We start from the raw sequence: 20,398 nt of genomic DNA, 5'->3' as shown, positions 1-20,398 counted from the left end.
TGCTTCGAGTACAGGCGTGGGCCCCTGTGCCTGGCCATGGATATGTTAAATTCCTTACTGTAGTAATCATTTCACTATGGATATGTATATCAAACCATCATACCTCTTAAATTTATACAATGATATAAAAAAAGAATCAGGCCGGGTATGACCATGGTGCAGCAAGACTATTTTATGCTAATTTATGTCTCTCCTTAGGTCAGGTTCCTTGAAATAGATCTAAAAACTAAGTACGATTTCCCTGATAGTTCTAAACAAACAAACAAACAAAAAAAGAATTGGCTGGACACAGTGGCTCATGCCTATAATCCCAGCACTTTGGGAGCCCAAGGCGGGCGGATCACCCCCAAGAGACAGGCACTTTTGTAAATTGCTTACCAGAGTTGATTATCCTCTGGCAAGCAATTTACAAAAGTGCCCATCTCTTCACAGCCTTGCCAGCAATGGGTGTTAATATTTTAAAGATATCTTCACTAACAGGATCCTGTGTATAAATCTTTATTAAAAATTATTTATTTTTAAATTTTAATTTAATTTTAATCTGTTTTGAGACAGAGTCTTGCTCTGTCACCCAGGCCGGAGGGCAGTGGTGGGATCTGGTCTAACTACAACCTCCGCCTCCTGGGTTCAAGCGATTCTCCTGCCTCAGCCTCCCAAGTAGCTGGGATTACAGGTGCCCACCACCATGCCTGGCTAATTTTTGTATTTAGTAGAGACAGTGTTTCACCGTGTTGGCCAGGTTGGTCTTAAACTCCTGACCTCAGATGATCCACCCACCTTGGCTTCCCAAAGTGCTAGGATTACAGCTATGAGCCACTGCTCCTGGCCATATTTGTTGTTTTTTTAGAGACAAGGTCTCCCTCTGTCTCCTAGACTGGAGAGCAGTGGTGTGATCAGGGCTCACTTCAGCCTCAGCCTCCTAGGCTCAAGTGATCCTCCCATCTCACTCTCCTAAGTAGCTGGAACCACAGTCATGAACTACCATGCCTGGCTAATTTTTATGTAGAGATGGGGGGCGGTCTCACTATGTTGCCCAGGCTGGTCTCAAACTCCTGGGCTTAAGTGATCTTCCTGCCTTGGCCTCCCAAAATACTGGAATTACAGGGTGAGCCACCGTATGTGGCTTGTGTATAAATCTTGACTTTTTGATCATAATATACCAGGCTTAGCTGGGACCTGCAAGGTGTCCCCTAATTCATATTTAGGGATTCAGTTGCTTACCCTGGACAGGGTGGATTTTCAGGGCCCATTAACTCACATACGTGTGGGCTGCCCCTCGCTAATCCCTACCTCTGCTTCCAGTTAAATATGAGCCTCCTCTGGGAGACATCAAGGTGTCCAAGTTGGCCGGGCAGCTGCGTATGGAGTGGGAGACCCCGGATAACCAGGTTGGTGCTGAGGTGCAGTTCCGGCACCGGACACCCAGCAGCCCATGGAAGTTGGTGAGTTTGTTTCCCAAGTCCAGGGTGGACACAGGCCTCTCCAGGGCACCTTCACCCCCAAATCAGTCTCACCATCTCTGCATCTGTCCCCGCTCCCAACCAGCCCCCACTCTAGCCCCTGAGGTGGTTTTTTTCTTTTTCTTTTTTTTTTTCTGAGGCGGAGCCTTGCTCTGTCGCCCAGGCTGGAGTGCAGTGGCATGATCTCAGCTCGCTGCAACCTCTGCCTCCCGGGTTCAAGCGATTGTCAGCCTCCCGAGTAGCTGGGATTACAGGCATGCGCCCACCACCACACGCAGCTAATTTTTGTATTTTTAGTAGAGACGGGGTTTCGCCATGTGGGCCAGGCTGGTCTCAAACTCCTCAGGTGATCCGCCCACCTTGGCCTTCCAAAGTGCTGGGAATACAGGCATGAACCACCACGCCTGGCTCTCACTAAAATTTTTTAAAATAAATTTTTTCTTTTGGAATAACCTTCGATTTTCAGAAAAGTTACTATATAAACTGGTGCAGAGAACGCCCATATACCCTTTACCCAAACACCTCTAATGTTAACGTCTTACATAAACTCCAGGCATTATTTGAATGTCACCAGTTTTTCCAGGAATGTCTTTTTTCTGTTCCCAGATTCAATCCAGGATCCCACACTGTGTTTAGTAAAATAATTATTAATTTTTAAAATTTAGTTATAATAATTTTTTACTGCTTTATATGTTCCTAAAGAAGGTTTGAACCTAGAGAAAGTTCTCTAGTAATTAAGGATAGAAATAATCCCTGGAAGTATGGTCTTTAATTTAAAAAAATTTAGCGAGGTGCAGTGGCTCACGCCTGTAATCCCAGTGCTTTGGGAGGCCGAGTTGGGGTGGGATTGCTTGAGGCCAGGAGTTTGAGACCAGCCTGGGCAACATGGTGAAATCCCGTCTCTACCAAAAATGCAAAAATTAGCTGAGTGTGATGATGCATGCCTGTAGTCCCAACTACTCAGGAGACTGAGGCGGGAGGATCACCTGAGCCCTGGGAGGTTGAGGCTTCAATAAGCCGTGATTGCACCACTGCACTCCAGCCTAGATGACAGAGTGAGACCGTGTCTCAGATAAATAAGTAAATAAATAACTAATTGTAAAACAGCAAATATTTTTCAGCACCAAAATGCAAAACGATATATGAATATGTTCTTATTGTAGGGCGACTGCGGACCTCAGGATGATGATACTGGTGAGAATAATAATAGTAATGACAACAACAGCTGCAGCAAATTGGCATTAATTGAGCACCTACTGTATGCCAGGTCCAATGCTGAATTTTTTTGTATGCCTCTTACCCTGCCCCATAGTTCAGTATTGGATTCTTTCCAAATTGCAGGTGGGGAAACAAATCACGACTTGGAGGGGGTGAGAAGCCTTTGGCCAAGGTCACGACCCAAGGGATGGCCGCAGCCAGGACTTGAACTGAGGGGCAGGGATGGACGTGGGTGATCCTGGAGGCCCTAAGAGGACAAGGCCTGGCCTGCTTCTGCTGAGCCCCCAGGACCCAGCACGTGGCTCTGTACACAGTTGGAGCTCAATAAGCGCATGATGGTTAAGTGACTGGTGCCAAGTCCTGGACAATTCTTACGGCCTGATGTTCGACCTGCCTCTCCCCAGAGTCCTGCCTCTGCCCCCTGGAGATGAATGTGGCCCAGGAATTCCAGCTCCGACGACGGCGGCTGGGGAGCCAAGGAAGTTCCTGGAGCAAATGGAGCAGCCCCGTGTGTGTTCCCCCTGGTAAGATCACTCTGAGTACAGGAACAGGGGCAAGCATTAGAAATAAGGCAACAGCCGGAGGTGGTGGTGCACACCTGTAGTTCCAGCTGCTCAGAAGGCTGAGGCGGGAGGATCACTTGAGGCCAGTGGTTTGAGACCAGCCCGGGCAACATAGTGAGACCCCATCTCTAAAAAAATAAAATAAAATGGGGCCGGGCGTGGTGGCTGATGCCTGTAATCCCAGCACTTTGGGAGGCTGAGGCGGGCAGATCACTTGAGGTCAGGAGTTCGAGACCAGCCTGGCCAACATGGTGAAACCCCCTCTCTACTAAAAATATGAAAATTAGCTGGGCGTGGTGGTGGGAGCCTGTAATCCCAGCTACTTGGGAGGCTGAGGCAGGAGAATCGCTTGAACCCGGGAGGTGGAGGTTGCAGGGATCCAAGATCACACCACTGCACTCCAGCCTGGGTGACAGGGCCAGACTCTGTCTCAAAAAAAGTAAAAAAAAAAAATAATAATAATAATAAAATAAAATGGAAAAAGAAATAAGGCAGCAGGTATTAGAAACAAGGTGGTGAGTGTTAGAAATAAAGCAGAGGGAGAAATGGGTGCTCGAACCCTGACAATGTGGCATCTGGTCTTGCTGCACCCACTTTAGGGTTTTTTGCTGCTGTTTTTTTTGTTTGTTTGTTTGTTGTTTTTTGTTTTTTGTTTTTTTTTTTGAGACGGAGTCTCGCTCTGTCGCCCAGGCTGGAGTGCAGTGGCGCCATCTCAGCTCCCTGCAAGCTCCGCCTCCCGGGTTCACACCATTGTCCTGCCTCAGCCTCCCAAGTAGCTGGGACTACAGATGTCTGCAACCACACCCGGTTAAGTTTTTGTATTTTTTAGTAGAGACGGGGTTTCACCATGTTAGCCAGGATGGTCTCAATCTCCTGACCTCGTGATCTGCCCTCCTCGGCCTCCCAAAGTGCTGGGATTACAGGCGTGAGCCACCGCGCCCGGCCTACTGCTATTTTTTGTTTTGTTTTGAGACTGTCTTGCTCTGTCACCCTGGCTGGAGTGCAGTGGTGCGATCTTGGCTCACTGCAACCTCCGCCTCACGGGTTCAAGCGATTCTCCTGCCTCAGCCTCCCGAGTAGCTGGGATTTACAGGCATGCACCACCACGACCAGCTAATTTTGTATTTTTAGTAGAGATGGGGTTTCGCCATGTTTGCCCGGCTGGTCTCGAACTCCTGGCCTCAAGTCATCCTCCCACCACAGTCTCCCAAAGTGCTGGAATTCCAGGTATGAGCCACTGCACTCAGCCCACTACAGGGCTTTATCAAGTGAGAATCATCAGGCTGAACCTCACGGTGTCTCAAGGACAATGTCACCTGCAGGTGGCAGGGTGTACTAAACGGCTGCTGCCCTGAGCCTGGGCAACAGGAAAATGAGTGAGAGGGTTTCAAACCATGCAGAAAGGCCTGGCGCTGTGGTTTATGCCTGTAATCCCAGCACTTTGGGAGGCCGAGGCCAGAGGATTGTTTGAGGCCAGGAGTTTGAGACAAGCCTGGGAATCAAAACGAGACTCTGTCTCTAGTCTATAAAACAACAGCAACAACAAAACCATGCAGAGAAATACATTTGCATTCAAAAAGGAACTTAGAGGCCAGGCGCGGTGGCTCACGCCTATAATTCCAGCAGTTTGGGAGGCCGAGGCAAGTGGATCACAAGGTCAGGAGTTCAAGAACAGCCTGACCAACATGGTGAAACCCCGTCTCTACTAAAAATACAAAAATTAGCCGGACATGGTGGTGCATGCCTGTAATCTCAGCTACTTGGAAGGCTGAGGCAGGAGAATCGCTTGAACCCAGAAGGCAGAGGTTGCAGTGAGCCGAGATCACACCAGTGCACTCCAGCCTAGGTAATAGAGTGAGACTTCATCTCAAAAAACAAACGAACAAACAAACAAACAAAAAAACCTTAGGCAACATGAGATTACAGGTGGCAGTTATCCCTGGGGATGCAAATTGTGTTAATTTTTCTTCCTTCAGTTTTTTCTCTTTTCTGCAATTTGGGGCAGCAAGGGATTTTCACTTTGTAAATGTGGAGAACCCATCATTTACAAAGAAAACATCCATCAGTCTTTCTCTCCTTCCAATTCGTCTGGTTGGTTTGGTTCTGATTGCAGAAAACCCCCCACAGCCTCAGGTGAGATTCTCGGTGGAGCAGCTGGGCCAGGATGGGAGGAGGCGGCTGACCCTGAAAGAGCAGGTAACGGGGCTGTCACAGGGCTGTGGGGTGGCCTGGGATGGGGAGCAGGAGGCAAAAGGCTAGGCGGGGGATGAGCAAGTGGTAGATGGAGGGAGATGAGATGTAGAGGTGGCAGGAAGTGGGCAAATTGTGGGTTTAACTCCGAAGGTAATAGGGAGCCATGGAGTGTCTGTGAGCAGGGGAGGCACATGACTGGACTCAGATGTTCACAGACTTTCCCTGGCTCCTGTGTGAGAAAGAGAGTGTGGGGGAATTGCACAGAAGCCAGAAGGCCAGGAAGGAGATAATGGTGACTGCATTTGCCTGGGTAGCAGATTATTGCTTTAAGTCCCAAAACAACCCATTAAGTGCAGTCTGATTAGTTTACAGAGAGGGAAACTGAGGCATAGAGGGAGTATCTCTGTTGAGACAAAACTGACAAATACTCCACTCATTGACTTTACCATAGTCATCTTAGTCAGGTCCCTAATGGGCTGTTACTATAAGGCTGTAGCAAAAATCCTTTACTTCCTATGTTCCTCTAACTCAAATTCCTCTTCTTTTTCTTTCTTTTTTTTTTTTTTTTTTTGAGATGGAGTCTTGCTCTGTCGCCCAGGCTGGAGTGCAGTGGCGCCATCTTGGCTCACTACAAGCTCCGCCTCCCGGGTTCACGCCATTCTCCTGCCTCAGCCTCCCGAGTAGCTGGGACTACAGGCGCCCACAACCATGCCGGGCTAATTTTTTGTATTTTTAGTAGAGACGGGGTTTCACCGTGTTAGCCCGGATGGTCTCAATCTCCTGACCTCATGATCCACCCGTCTCGGCCTCCCAAAGTGCTGGGATTAGAGGCGTGAGCCCCTGTGCCCAGCCTCTCAAATTCCTTTTCTAAGGAAAAATTTTCTGCTTGAGGTAACTGGGTTAAAAGATGGAAACATTTTTGTTTTCCTGAATGTCAGTGGGTTTTGTCAATTTCCCACCTCCCTCAAGCTAGATGTGTGCGGGAGGTGAATGCCTGTCTCACAGCAGCTTTGCCAGCATTGAGGTTTATTATTTTTTTAATTTTTGATGCATGTTATTGGCTGTGGCCTTTGTCCAAGTCTGTCTTCATAGGCTGTGCCCTGCTGTCTGCCTATGGGATGATGAGTGTGATCAGGTACCCACAAGCTGTCTTTCATACTCCTGACAGCCAACCCAGCTGGAGCTTCCAGAAGGCTGTCAAGGGCTGGCACCTGGCACGGAGGTCACTTACCGACTGCAGCTCCACATGCTGTCCTGCCCGTGTAAGGCCAAGGCCACCAGGACCCTGCACCTGGGGAAGATGCCCTATCTCTCGGGTGCTGCCTACAACGTGGCTGTCATCTCCTCGAACCAATTTGGTCCTGGCCTGAACCAGACGTGGCACATTCCTGCCGACAGCCACACAGGTGCCTCCTCTGGGTGGGGAGGGCGGTATGAGGGCCCCTCAGAGCTGAGCACCTACTCTGAGCCTCAGCTAGACCAGGGTGAGAGGAGTGAGGCAGAAAATTTTAAAGGAGTGCCTGATTTAGGGGTGTATCAAAAATTCAGTAATCAGCCAGGCACGGTGGCCCACACCTGTAATCCCAGCACTTTGGGAGGCCAAGGCAGGTGAATCACCTGAGGTCAGCAGTTCGAGACCAGTCTGGCCAACGTGGTGAAACCCAGTCTCTACTAAAAATACAAAAATTAGCTGAGTGTGGTGGCTGTAGTCCCAGCTACTTGGAAGGCTGAGGCAGGAGAATCGCTTGAACCCAGGAGCCAGAGGTTGCAGTGAGCCGAAATTGTACCATTGCACTCCAGCCTGGGCAACAAAGAGCGAGACTGTGTCAAAAAAAAAAAAAAAAAAATTCAATAATCAAGATCCATAATGCAGTTTTTTGTTGTTATTGGTTTGTTTGTTTGTTTGTTTGTTTTAAGAGACAGAGTTTTGCTATGTTGCCCAGGCTGGACTTGAACTTCTGGGCTCAAGCAATCTTTCTCCCTCAGCCTCCCAAATAGCTGGGAATATAGGCATGTGCCATCATACCTGGCTATTATGCAATATTAAACAACAACAACAAAAACTAGCTGAGCCACTGCACTCCACCCTGGGTGATAGAGCTACACTCTGTTTCAAAAAAGAAAAAAGAGAGAAAGAAAGAAAAAAGGCTAGAGTTGACCCTGTGTTTATTTAAGATCTAATTTCTTTTTTTTCTTGTGACAGATGGCATGATCTCAGCTCACTGCAACCTCCGCCTTCCAGATTCAAGAGATTCTCCTGCTTCAGCCTCCCGAGTAGCTGAGATTACAGGCATCTGCCACCATAACCGGCTAATTTTGTATTTTTAGTACAGACGGGGTTTCACCACGTTGGCCAGGCTGGTCTCGAACTCCTGACCTCAAGTGATCCACCTGCCTTGGCCTCCCAAAGTGTTGGGATTATAAGTGTGAGCCACCATGCCCAGCCTAATTTTTGTATTTTTAGTAGAGATGGAGTTTCACCATGTTGCCCAGGCTGGTCTCAAACTCCTGCCCTCAGGTGATCCACCCACCTCAGCCTCTCAAAGTGCTGGGATTACAGGTGTGAGCCACTGTGGCCGACCTACTATTTTTATTATTTTTGAGCTAGGTTCTCAGTCTGTTGGCAGACTGGAGTGCAATCATGGCTCACTGCAGCCTTGAACTCCCAGACTCAAGTGATCCTTCCACCTCAGCCTCTGGAGTAGCTGGGACTACAGACATGCACCACCACACCTGGTTAATTTTTTGTTTTTATTTTTTGTAGAGACAGGGGTCTCCCTACGTTGCCCAGGCTGGTCTCGAACTCCTGGGCTCAAGCGATCTACCCATCTCCACCTCCCAAAGTGCTAGGATTATAGGCGTGAGCCACCGTACCCAGCCTGGTCCCATATCATAGTGAAATGGTGCCTATAAAGCTCTCAGCATTGGCTTGGCACATGCAGTCGGTACTCAATAAACGGCAGTTGCTATCCCCAGAATTGCAAGCAGTATCCATTTCTCTGACATTCATGCAGACGCCCTGGCGGGAGGGAGTGGGAGAGATTTGCCCAGGGACTGAGTGGGTGTGTGCTCGTGCTTCTGAGTTTGGCATGAGACCACCAGTGGCGCCGGTCAGGCTGGGGAGGCCTGGTCTTGCATCACACTCTCCGCCTAGGCGAGGCAAGTGGTGGGCAGCCAGGTATCTGCCACAGCCGGAGACGCCTACAAGGCTGGAAGTGGGTGTAATGGCAGTACAGGAAGCTCTCATGGTGAATATCCTGGCAAGGAGACAGCAGTTAGGCTGGAGGAGGACTCAGATCATTCAAACACCACCTGCTGACTGGATGCGGCGGATTACGCCTGTAATCCCAGCACTTTGGGAGGCCAAGGCAGGTGGATCACTGGAGGTCAGGAGTTCGAGACCAGCCTGGGCAACACGGTGAAACCCCATCTCCACCAAAAAATAATAATAATAAATTAGCCACGAAATGGTGGCCCATGCCTGTAGTCCCAGCTACTCAGGAGGCTGAGGCAGGAGACTCATTTGAACCCGGGAGGCTGAGGTTGCAGGGAGCCGAGATCATGCCACTGCACTCCAGTCTGGGCGACAGAGCAAGAATCCGTCTCCAAAGAAAAAACAAAAAAACAAACGCCATCTGCTACCCACTTTGTGCCTGGCCCCAAGGCAGCCTCCAGTGCAGGGAAAGCCAAACACAGACACCCCTGGCCCTGTAGGGTCAGGGGTATAGACAAGAGGGTGGGAGAGAGGCTGCAGGAGCCAGAGAAGGGGGCTGGGGAGAGAGATGGCAACTGTCTCGATGCGTCTCTCCCCTCTCCTTCCAGAACCAGTGGCTCTGAATATCAGCGTCGGAACCAACGGGACCACCATGTATTGGCCAGCCCGGGCTCAGAGCACGACGTATTGCATTGAATGGCAGCCCGTGGGCCAGGACGGGGGCCTTGCCACCTGCAACCTGACTGCACCGCAAGACCCGGATCCGGCTGGAATGGGTAATGGCCTGGAATGGCCTGCCTCTACCCCTCCTCTGTACCCTCCCTTTTAGGTCCTGGTGGGTTCAAACCTGCAGGGAAGGCACACAGCGGGTGTCTAAGGCCCAGAGAGGTGTTGCTGCTTACTCAATGTCATACAGAGGTAGGGACAGGGTGAGGTTCGGAGCCTCTCACCCATATGGGTCTGGAACCTCTTGCTTGCATCCTGAGCTCAGTTCCAGGCAGATCACACACATACAGGTAATGAATCTCACATCCCAAGGTGTTTGTTAAATATTCAGCCGCGCCAGGGAAGGTGGCAGTTCGTGAGATGCTGGTGGCAAATTAATGAGCAGTCTTTAGGGAAAGGGGGGCTGTGAGGCTCGGGTGGCCTCTCACTCTCCCGCTTCCTGCTCTGGGCCTTGCCAGAGCCCCAGAAAGCCTCAGCCTCAGCCTGTTCCTTGAAGAATACACAGCCTGAGGAGACAGAACTGGACACGGAACCCCTGACCCCATTGTCCGGGCAAGGTGGCTAACACCTGTAATCCCAGCACTTTGGGAGGCTGAGGCAGGTGGATCAACAGAGGTCAGGAGTTCGAGACCAGCCTGGCCAACATGGAGAAACCCTGTCTCTACTAAAAATATAAAAATTAGCCAGGCATGATGGTGTGCACCTGTAAATCCCAGCTACTCAGGAGGCTGAGGCAGGAGAATCGCTTGAACCCGGGAGGCAGGGATTGCAGTGAGTCAAGATTGCGCTATTGCACTCCAGCCTGGGTGACACAGCGAGACTCCATCTCAAAAAAAAAAAAAAAAAGAAGCCCTGGTTCCATGGAATAAGGGCTGGGTTAGAGGGGGATGGGGATGGGGTTGGGGGCGTTGCATAGGGAAGAGATCTTGGAGGAGGGGATATTGGTGCAAGGGCTTTGAAACATGAGTAGGAGTTTTCTGGGGGTTCCTGGCAGATGGCACAGCCAGTGCAAAGGTGCAGAGGTGGGAACACAATCTACTGAATGGCCTGGCCTTTGCTTATCCTTCCAGCAACCTACAGCTGGAGTCGAGAGTCTGGGGCAATGGGGCAGGAAAAGTGTTACTACATTACCATCTTTGCCTCTGCGCACCCCGAGAAGCTCACCTTGTGGTCTACGGTCCTGTCCACCTACCACTTTGGGGGCAATGGTAAGTGACCCAAACCTGCAGGTTTACATTATTTTTTCTTTTTAAATAATTTTAAAAAATAGAGGCTGGGCACAGTGACTCACGCATGTAATCCCAGCACTTTGGGAGGCCAAGGTGGGTGGATCACCTGAGGTCGGGAGTTTGAAACCAGCCTGGCCAACATGGCGAAACCCTGTCTCTACTAAAAATACAAAAATTAGCCGGATGTGGTGGCGGGTGCCTGTAATTCCAGATACTTGGGAGGCTGAGGCAGGAGAATCGCTTGAACCCAGGAGGCGGAGGTTGCAGTGAGCCGAGATCATGCCACTGTACTCCAGTCTGGGTGACAGAGCAAGACTCTGTCTCAAAAAAAAAAAAAAAAAAAAAAAAAGGACAATGCTGTTAAGGCAGACAGAATGGCTCACCCCTGTAATCCCAGCACTTTGGCACTTTGGGAGGCTGAGGCTTGTGGATCACTTGAACCCAGGAGTTCAAGAACAGCCTGGGCAACATAGCAAGACCCCGTCTCTACAGAAAGAAAAAAATTTGCCAGCCACGGTGGCATGTGCCTGTAGTCCCAACTACTCAGGAGGCTGAGGTGGGAAGATCACTTGATCCCAGGAGTTTGAGGCTGCAGTGAGCTATGATTGCACCACTGCAATCATACAACCTCTGCCTCCCGTGTTCAAGCCATTCTCCTGCCTCAGCCTCCTGAGTAGCTGGGATTATAGGTGTGCACTACCATGCCTGGATAATTTTTTGTATCTTTAGTAGAGACAGGGTTTTAGCATGTTGGCCAGGCTGGTCTCAAATGCCTAACCTCGTGATCCACCTGCCTTGGCCTCCCAAAGTGCTGGGATTACAGGTGTGAGCCACTGCGCCCGGCCAGCATTGTCCATTTTATAGATAAGAAAACTGAGGCCCAGGGAAGGGAAATGACAGTGACTGAGTGGCAGAACCAGAATTAAAACCCAGCTCACCTGACTCTGTGGCCAATGTTACCTCCGTCTCTGGACAGTGGGAGGCTGGGCATTCAGGAAGTGCTCAACCAGCACTCCTTTTTTTTTTTTTTTTTTTTTTCTTGAGACAGAGTCACTCTCTGTGGCCCAGGCTGGAGTGCAGTGGCACGATCTTGGCTCACTGAAACCTCTGCATCCTGGGTTCAAGCGATTCTCGTGCCTCAGCCTGCCGAGTAGCTGGGATTACAGGCGCCCACCACCATGCCTGGCTAATTTTTGTAGTTTTAGTAGAAACAGGGTTTCCCCATGTTCCTCAGGCTAGTCTCGAACTCCTGACCTTAAGTGATCTACCCACCTTGGCCTCCCAATATGCTGGGATTGCAGGCATGAGCCATCGTGGCTGGGCTTTTTTATTTTTTAAAGACAGGGTCTTGCTCTGTTGCCCAGGCTGGAGTGCAGTGGTGCCATCTTGGCTCACTGCAACCTCTGCCTCCTGGGCTCAAGTGATTCTCCTGCCTCAGCCTCCTGAGTAGCTGGGATTACAGTTGTCTGCCACCATGCCTGGCTAATTTTTGTATTTTTAGTAGAGAAGGGGTTTTGCCATGTTGGCCAGGCTGGTCTCGAACTCCTGGCCTCAAATGACTTACCAACCTCGGCCTCCCAAATTTTCTCGGCGTTGACTATGACAATGGTACTGGTTGCAGCCTCAGCGGCTGGGACACCGCACCACGTCTCGGTGAAGAATCATAGCTTGGACTCTGTGTCTGTGGACTGGGCACCATCCCTGCTGAGCACCTGTCCCGGAGTCCTAAAGGAGTATGTTGTCCGCTGCCGAGATGAAGACAGCAAACAGGTGTCAGGTACGTGAGGCAGTGCAGACCTGGCTTGGGGAGGAAGGGAGGATCCTGGCCTGTGATCTCTCTTGCTGTGTGACCCTGGGCACCTTGCCGTCCTTCTCTGGGCCTTGGTTATCAAACCCTTAAAACAAGAGAATTGGCTGGGCGCAGTGGCTCACGCCTGTAATCCCAGCACTTTGGGAGGCCAAGGCGGGCGGATCACCTGAGGTCAGGAGTTCAAGACCAGCCTGACCAACTTGGAGAAACCCCGTCTCTCCTAAAAATACAAAATTAGCCGGGCATGGTGGCACATGCCTGTAATTCTAGCTACATGGGAGGCTGAGGCAGGAGAATCGCTTGAACCCAGGAGGCGGAGATTGCAGTGAGCCGAGATTGTACCACTGCACTCCAGCCTGGGTGACAGAGTGAGACTCTGTCTCAGAAAAAACAAAAACAAAAACAAACAAACAAAAAACAAAAACAAGAGAATTAGACTTGAGGGTCTTTTTTTTTTTTTAATTTTATAGACAGGGACTCGCTCTGTGCCCAGGCTGGAGTGCAGTGGTGCCATCACAGCTCACAGCAGCCTCAACCTCCTGGGCTCAAGCGATCCTCCCACCTCAGCCTCCCTAGTAGCTGGAAACACATGTGCACACCACCATGCACAGTTAATATTTTATTTTTTGTAGAAATGAGGCCTTGCTATATTGCCCAGGCTGGAATTTTTTCTTTTTTTTCTTTTTGAGAGGGAGTCTGGCTCTGTCACCCAGGCTGGAGTGCAGTGGCGCCATCTCAGCTCACTGCAACCTCTGCCTCCCGGGTTCAGGCAATTCTCTTGCCTCAGCCTCCCAAGTAGCTGGAATTACAGGCACCCACCACCATGCCTGGCAAATTTTTGTATTTTTAGCAGAGACGGAGTTTCACCATGTTGACCAGGCTGGTCTCAAACTCTTGACCTCAGGTGAGTCACCCACCTTGGCCTCCCAAAAGGCTGGGATTACAGGTGTGAGCCACCGTGTCCGGCCTCGCTCAGGCTGGTTTCAAACTTCTGGCCTCAAACTATCCTCCCACCTTGGCCTCCCAAAGTGCTGGGATTAGTCATGAGCACCCAGCTGAACTTGAGGGTCTTGATCACCCCTTGCAGACCCTGGAGAAGGCTGGGTGGGCACCAGCCAAGTGCTTATGGTGTATTGGGTTCATCCATGGGAAGCTGCCCCTCACATGTAGCAGCAGCTGAACTCTCATCAAGCAGGGATGACTGTCTCCACTCCACAGATGAGGAAACCGAGGCCTGGAGGGGGGATCTGATGAGGGACAGGAAAGCCCACAAAACAGGGTTTAGCCAGGAGGGTTTTTGGCTTTCCCCAGGAAAGAGTTCAAGTGCATGTCGGTGGTGTTAGACAGAAACTTTTACTGAAGTGGCCGTGTAGAGCAGCAGCAGAAGTCCTGCTCCTTGCAGAGCGGGGACGCCCCACAGGCAGGGCAGCTACCTCTCATATTTATACCCGCTTTTAATTATATGCAAATGAAGGGGCGGTTTATGCAGAAATATCTAGGATGAAGGTGGTAACTTCCAGGTTGTGGGATCATTGCCATGGACGGGGCGGTAATTTCCGGGTGTTGCCATGGTAATGGTAAACTGACATGGCACACTGGTGGGTGTGTCTTATGGAAAGCCCAGGACCTGCTTTAGCTAGTCCTCAATTTGGTCCTGTGTCCAAGCCCTGCCTCCAGAATCCAACCCTGCCTCCAACCTCAGATCCACCTGCCCAAAGATCCAACAAGTCAGCTGGACGTGGTGGCTCATGCCTGTAATCCCAGCACTTTGGGAGGCTGAGGCGGGCGGATCACTTGAGGCCAGGAGTTCCAGACCAGCCCGGCCAACATGGTGAAACCTCATGTATATTAAAAATACAAAAAATTAGCTGGCTGTGGTGGTGGGCGCCTGTAATCCCGGCTACTCAGGAGGCTGAGGCACAAGAATCGCTTGAACCTGGGAGGTGGAGGTTGCAGTGAGCTGAGATTGTGCCACTGCACTCCAGCCTGGGCAACAGAGTGAGACTCCATCTCAAAAAAAAAAAAAAAATCTTGAGATGAATGGGCGCATTAAGAGAAGAGATTTTAGGCTGGGCTCGGTGGCTCACGCCTATAATCCCAGCACTTTGGAGGCCGAGGTGGGCGGATCACGAGGTCAGGAGATCGAGACCATCCTGGCCAACACAGTGAAACCCCGTCTCTACTAAAAATACAAAAAATTAGCCAGGCGTGGTGGCGGGCGCCTGTAGTCTCAGCTACTCGGGAGGCTGAGGCAGGAGAATGGCGTGAACCCAGGAGGCAGAGCTTGCAGTGAGCCGAGATGGCGCCACTGCACTCCAGCCTGGGCGACAGAGCAAGACTCCGTCTCAAAAAAAAAAAAAAAAAAGAAAGAGTAGAGATTTTAGCAAAATGCCTATGAATCCCCAGCCCACCCACAAGCTGTGGTAGCCCAGCCTGGCCTCTGAGGAGTAAAGAGGTCCCAGGACTCACGGTTGCCTCTCCCACTGCAGAGCATCCCGTGCAGCCCACAGAGACCCAAGTTACCCTCAGTGGCCTGCGGGCTGGTGTAGCCTACACGGTGCAGGTGCGAGCAGACACAGCGTGGCTGAGGGGTGTCTGGAGCCAGCCCCAGCGCTTCAGCATTGGTGAGTGGAGGGGGTAGGACCCAGTTATTTACCCAGCATGCACTGCACTGCGCTTCCCACAATGATCTTAGTAGCCCTGCCCTCACTCTCACTCCCTCCATGGCTCCCTACTGCCCTCAGGAGAAAGTAGCAGCTCAAACTGCTCCCATTGCCTTCTCTTGCAGCTTCCTCTCACACTCCAGGAGCCTTGCCCATGCAGGCCCTTCCCTGCCTCCTGCCTGGAATGTTTGTTTTCCACACGGTCCAACTCCTATTCATCCTTCAAAACTCAGCTCAAAAGTTCCCTCCTCCAGCAAGACTTCTCTGCCTCCTTCTGGCCATGCCCTTGTTTACAACTGTCCCTCCTCCCTGGTCTGACACTGCGGGGTTGGGGTAGATGTGTCAAGGTATCTGGGGGCTCTTGGGGAGGAGGAAGATGCAGGAATCTGTTCATTGAGTGACAAATAAATGAATGCAAAAATAAGGAGGACACAGGCAAAGCCCGGTGTGGTGGCTCACGCCTGTAATCCCAGCACTTTGGGAGGCTGAGGCTGGAGGATTGCTTGAGCCGAGGAGTTCAAGACCAGCCTGGGCAACATGGTGAGACCTCATCTCTACAAAAAATATTTTAAAAATAGTGGGGTGTGGTGGTGCACACCTGTAGTCTCAGCTGCTCAGGAGGCTGAGGGTGGGAGGATGGCTTGAGACCAGGAGTTCAAGGTTGCAGTGAGCCGTGACTGCACCACTGCACTCTGGCCTGGGCGATGGAGCAAGACCCTGTCTCAAAAAAAAAAAAAAAAAAAATAGAAGAAGAAGGAGAAGAAAGAAGAAGAGGAAGAGGAATAGAAGAAGAGGGAGGAGGAGGAGGAGGAGGAAGAGAATAACACAGGCTCTGTTGTCTGGGGTGCATGGTTATAAGAGATTCAGAGATCAAATGATCCCTGTTCATGCCACGGTGTCCTTTCAGTTCCAAGAGAACCAACTGGAACCCAGAGAACAAAAGAGTCAGGGTTGGTGGGGGGCAGGCAGGCCTGGGTCCAGGGGCAGCCACATGTGCCCTATGTGGAGGCTCCTGGAATTACGGAGTCTTTTTTTTCTTTTTGAGACAGATTTTCCCTCTTATTGCCCAGGCTGGAGTGCAATGATGCGATCTCGGCTCACTGCAACCTCCGCCTCCCGGGTTCAAGCGATTCTTCTGTCTCACCCTCCCAAGTAGCTGGGATTACCGGCGCACACCACCACGCCCAGCTAATTTTTGTGTTTTTAGTAGAGACAGGTTTCATCATATTGGTCAGGCTGGTCTCAAACTCCTGACCTCAGGTGATCAGCCCGCGTTGGCCTCCCAAAGTGCTGGGATAACAGTCATGAGTCACTGTGCCCGGCCTGGAATTACAGAGTCTTGAACACTTCCTGCATGCCAGGCCTTTATTCCTTGACAGCTACCGGGCAGGTGGGTTCTGTGGTCTCCCAGTGAGAAGCCCGTGGCATGTGCACCAGGATCAGCAGCAAGTTCATGGAGAAACCAAGCCCTCCTAGCTCCTTCCCTGAGGAAGAGGCAGGAGGTAGCCCTCTGCCAACCCAAGCTCTCCCACCTCAGAAGTGCAGGTTTCTGATTGGCTCATCTTCTTCGCCTCCCTGGGGAGCTTCCTGAGCATCCTTCTCGTGGGCGTCCTTGGCTACCTTGGCCTGAACAGGTAACTGACACCTCTTACCGTTACCATAGCGATGGTAATGATGCTGGGCAGGGGAGCCCTAAAGTGGAGCTTAGCCCACAGATTGGGTCCTTGGCTTTGCCCAGGAAATAATTCAAGGGCAAGCCAGAGGTAGAAGAAAACAGCTTTATTGAAGCAGCAATTATAGCTCCGTGACTGCCTCTGCAGAGCAGGGCTTCCCTGTAGGCGGAGAGTAGCCGCTGAGAGCGGTTTTGCAGTCAGATTTATACTTACTTTTAATTGCATGCAGATTAAGGGAGGCAGTTTATGCAAAATTTCTTTCTTTCTTTCTTTCTTTTTTTTTTTTTTTGAGATGGAGTCTTACTCCGTTACCCAGGCTAGAGTGCAGTGGCACGATCTTGGCTTACTGCAACCTCCCCCTCCCGGGTTCAAGCCATTCTCCTGTCTCAGCCTCCCAAGTAGCTGGGACTACAGGTGCGTGCCATCACACCCAGCTATTTATTTTGTATTTTCAGTAGAGACAGGGTTTCACCATGTTGGCCAGGCTGGTCTTGAACTCCTGACCTCAGGTGATCCTATGCAGAAATTTCTAGGGAAGGGATAGTAACTTTTGGGTCCTTGGTCATTCCCATGGAAAGGGGCGGTGACACTGGTGGGCATGTCTGATTGAAAGCTGCTTTCAAGCCGGGCACGGTGGCTCGCGCCTGTAATCCCAGCACTTTGGGAGGCTGAGGCAGGCAGATCGCTTTAGGCCAGGAGTTGGACACCAGCCTGGCCAACATGGCGAAACCTCTCTCTACCAAAACTACAAAAATTAGCCGGGTGTGGTGGCACACGTTTGTAATCTCAGCTACTCAGGAGGCTGAGCCAGGAGAATCGATTGAACCCAGGAGGCAGAGGTTGCAGTGAGCCGAGATCGCACCACTGCACTCCAGCCTGGGCAACAGAGCAAGACTCCGTCTCCAAAAAAAAAAAAAACCTCAGCTCCTCTCACTGGTCCCCTTTCCTCCCCAGGGCCGCACGGCACCTGTGCCCACCGCTGCCCACACCCTGTGCCAGCTCCGCCATTGAGTTCCCTGGAGGGAAGGAGGTAAGGATGCCTTTTCTGATTCCAAGTCTTTTTATTGGGTGCACACGCTGGACAAGGGTTACGCTCATTTTATTCTCTCCCAATTCATCAAGGTAAGGACTCCAAAACCAGTGCTCCATACCCCTTCCCATTTTAAAGACAGGCAGGCAGAGGTCCATTTCCTGGCACTAGAAACAGAACTCAAAGTGGCTTTATTATAAAGGGCACCTGATGGAAAAAATCCCAAGGGAATGGGCTTCAGATATGCCTGAATCCAGCGATTGGGGTCTACCTCGGAGCTGCCAGTTCAGGGTTCTTCCGCAGGCAGGCTGAGCCTTCTCTGATTGGAAGCAGGGTGTCCATTTTCCCCATTAACTGGGGCAAAAGTCTCAGAGCCATCACTGATTGGTCCAGCTTGGGTCACATGCCATTCCCTGAGCCTATGGCTAGAACCAGAGGGGTAGGAAAGGGTCTGATGGGTGGGCTGGCCAGGGTCACATGACCATTGCTAGAGCTGAGGTGGGGTCACCGCACTGTCAACCACACCATCTGTGAAAAGAGGGAGGGAAATTTCCCAAAGACAGATGGGAGTGCTCTTCCTAAGAGGGGCTGAATGGGAGTCAGTGCGGCAGACTCCATCCTCAAATCGGTCTCAGGATATATGGAGTCTCGCTCTGTCACCCAGCCTGGAGTGCAGTGGCGCCATCTCGGCTCACTGCAACCTCTGATTCCCGGGTTCAAACGATTCTCCTGCTTCAGCCTCCCAAGTAGCTGGGATTACAGGCGTGCGCAACCGAGCTCAGCTAATTTTTGTATTTTTAGTAGAGATGGGGTTTGGCCATGTTCTCCAGGCTGGTCTCAAACTGCTGACCTCAAGTGATCCACCCGCCTCAGCCTCCCAAAGTGCTGGGATGACAGGTGTGAGCCACTGCACCCGTCCAGGTCTCAGGATGTTAGAGAATTTAACCAGCAGTGACCTGGTCCGTTCCATCCTGCTGTGGATGGGAAGTAGAGCTCTGCTCACAGCTGTGGCCCTACCCTCCCTCTGCAGACTTGGCAGTGGATCAACCCAGTGGACTTCCAGGAAGAGGCATCCCTGCAGCAGGCCCTGGTGGTAGAGATGTCCTGGGACAAAGGCGAGAGGACTGAGCCTCTCGAGAAGACAGAGCTACCTGAGGGTGCCCCTGAGCTGGCCCTGGATACAGAGTTGTCCTTGGAGGATGGAGACAGGTGCAAGGCCAAGGTCCTGGGGCCCAGTGGGCCAGACGGTCAAGGGTGCAACCCTGCTCGGGGGGTGGGGGGGCTAGACGTCCATCGCTCCTGGGATATCAGGGCCTGGAGGCCTGAGGGAGAAACGAAAACATCCACTTTGTCTTACAGACACGAAGAGCGACTATCTCAATCACAACGGCTGGTTATTAAGCACTTATGGCATACCCAGCCCATTCCATCCACTCACATGATTCCCTACCAAATCCCTACAACCACCCCCTGAAAGGAACCATGACTGTTGTACTTTACAGATGTGATCGTTGAGGCTCAGAGAGGGTGAGTGACTCGCCTGAGGCTACGTAGCACACACAGGAGTCACATTTGGACCCAAATAACCCAGAGCTCCTCCAGGCTCCAGTGCACCTGCCTCCTCTCTGCCCCGCGCCTGTTGCCACCCATCCTGCGGGGGGAATCCTAGATGCTGCCATGAAATGGAAGCTGCTGCACCCTGCTGGGCCTGGCATCCGTGGGGCAGGAGCAGACCCTGCCATTTACCTGTTCTGGCGTAGAATGGACTGGGAATGGGGGCAAGGGGGGCTCAGATGGATCCCTGGACCCTGGGCTGGGCATCCACCCCCAGGAGCACTGGATGGGGAGTCTGGACTCAAGGGCTCCCTGCAGCATTGCGGGGTCTTGTAGCTTGGAGGATCCAGGCATATAGGGAAGGGGGCTGTAAACATTGCGGGAAAAATGACGGCCCTCCCATCCCACCCCCCACCCCACCCTCACCCCCCTATAAAATGGGGGTGGTGATAATGACCTTACACAGCTGTTCAAAATCATCGTAAATGAGCCTCCTCTGGGGTATTTTTTTCCTGTTTGAAGCTTGAATGTCCTGCTCAAAATCTCAAAACACGAGCCTTGGAATTCATTCATTCATTCATTCATTCATTCCACATATATTTATTAATCTCTTCCTCTAGGTCTCCTCCAGGAGCACCTAATCTGGGGGAGACAGAGCCGGATGAGAGCTTGGAACCCTACTAAGTTAGGACTGAGCAGGGGAAGGGACGGCCTTGGGGGAGTGGAGCAGCCGGGCACTCCGGTAACAGGAACCGTGGTTTGCCCCCACGCTCCTTCCTCCTCACGCCCACCAACTCGCAGCAGGACCCTTGCCCCCCTTACACACCCTGAATCCTCCCTCTTTCTGCCCACACTGCCCCACCTCCCTCGCGTTCTGCAGCCGCCTCCCCCTGATCCCCACTGCGGTCTGAGCCGAGGTGTAGGGGGGGGGGCGCTCCTGAAATCCCACCCCAGCCCTAGCGATTAGCGGGTAGTCCAGATTCTCCCCATGGCCACCAGGTGGCAACAGCGGCGCGCGTTTCCCCGGCCGGGCCCGCCCTGCCTCCTCCCACCGCGTTTGCTAAA

At 51.6% G+C, this 20,398-nt stretch overlaps 1 protein-coding gene across 3 annotated transcripts in view; it reads left to right on the top strand.

Annotated features, from left to right (window-relative positions):
• Positions 1-19,901, top strand: part of IL12RB1 (interleukin 12 receptor subunit beta 1) — a 30,924-nt gene extending 11,023 nt beyond the window's left edge. Inside the window, exons 5-17 of one of the 3 annotated variants that reach the window (XM_055104432.2) lie at positions 1,303-1,442; positions 2,624-2,654; positions 3,083-3,202; positions 5,355-5,437; positions 6,603-6,840; positions 9,257-9,424; positions 10,445-10,582; positions 12,225-12,380; positions 14,903-15,037; positions 16,614-16,710; positions 17,704-17,779; positions 18,810-18,988; positions 19,282-19,901. In XM_055104432.2, the coding sequence (XP_054960407.1) occupies positions 1,303-1,442; positions 2,624-2,654; positions 3,083-3,202; positions 5,355-5,437; positions 6,603-6,840; positions 9,257-9,424; positions 10,445-10,582; positions 12,225-12,380; positions 14,903-15,037; positions 16,614-16,710; positions 17,704-17,779; positions 18,810-18,988; positions 19,282-19,294 (1,574 nt within the window). In that variant the 3' untranslated portion in view covers positions 19,295-19,901. Of the gene's footprint in view, positions 1-1,302; positions 1,443-2,623; positions 2,655-3,082; positions 3,203-5,354; positions 5,438-6,602; positions 6,841-7,637; positions 9,425-10,444; positions 10,583-12,224; positions 12,381-14,902; positions 15,038-16,613; positions 16,711-17,703; positions 17,780-18,809; positions 19,002-19,281 lie in introns of those variants that run through there. The other 2 variants (XM_055104431.2, XM_055104433.2) reach the window with 2 other exon arrangements.
• Positions 19,902-20,398: the final 497 nt, after the last annotated feature.

Source organism: Pan paniscus, chromosome 20, assembly GCF_029289425.2.
Source record: "Pan paniscus chromosome 20, NHGRI_mPanPan1-v2.0_pri, whole genome shotgun sequence".
NCBI classification, from domain to species: domain Eukaryota; kingdom Metazoa; phylum Chordata; class Mammalia; order Primates; family Hominidae; genus Pan; species Pan paniscus.
The sequence above is the reverse complement of the archived record's forward strand: the minus strand, read 5'-3'. Positions and strand labels throughout refer to the sequence as shown.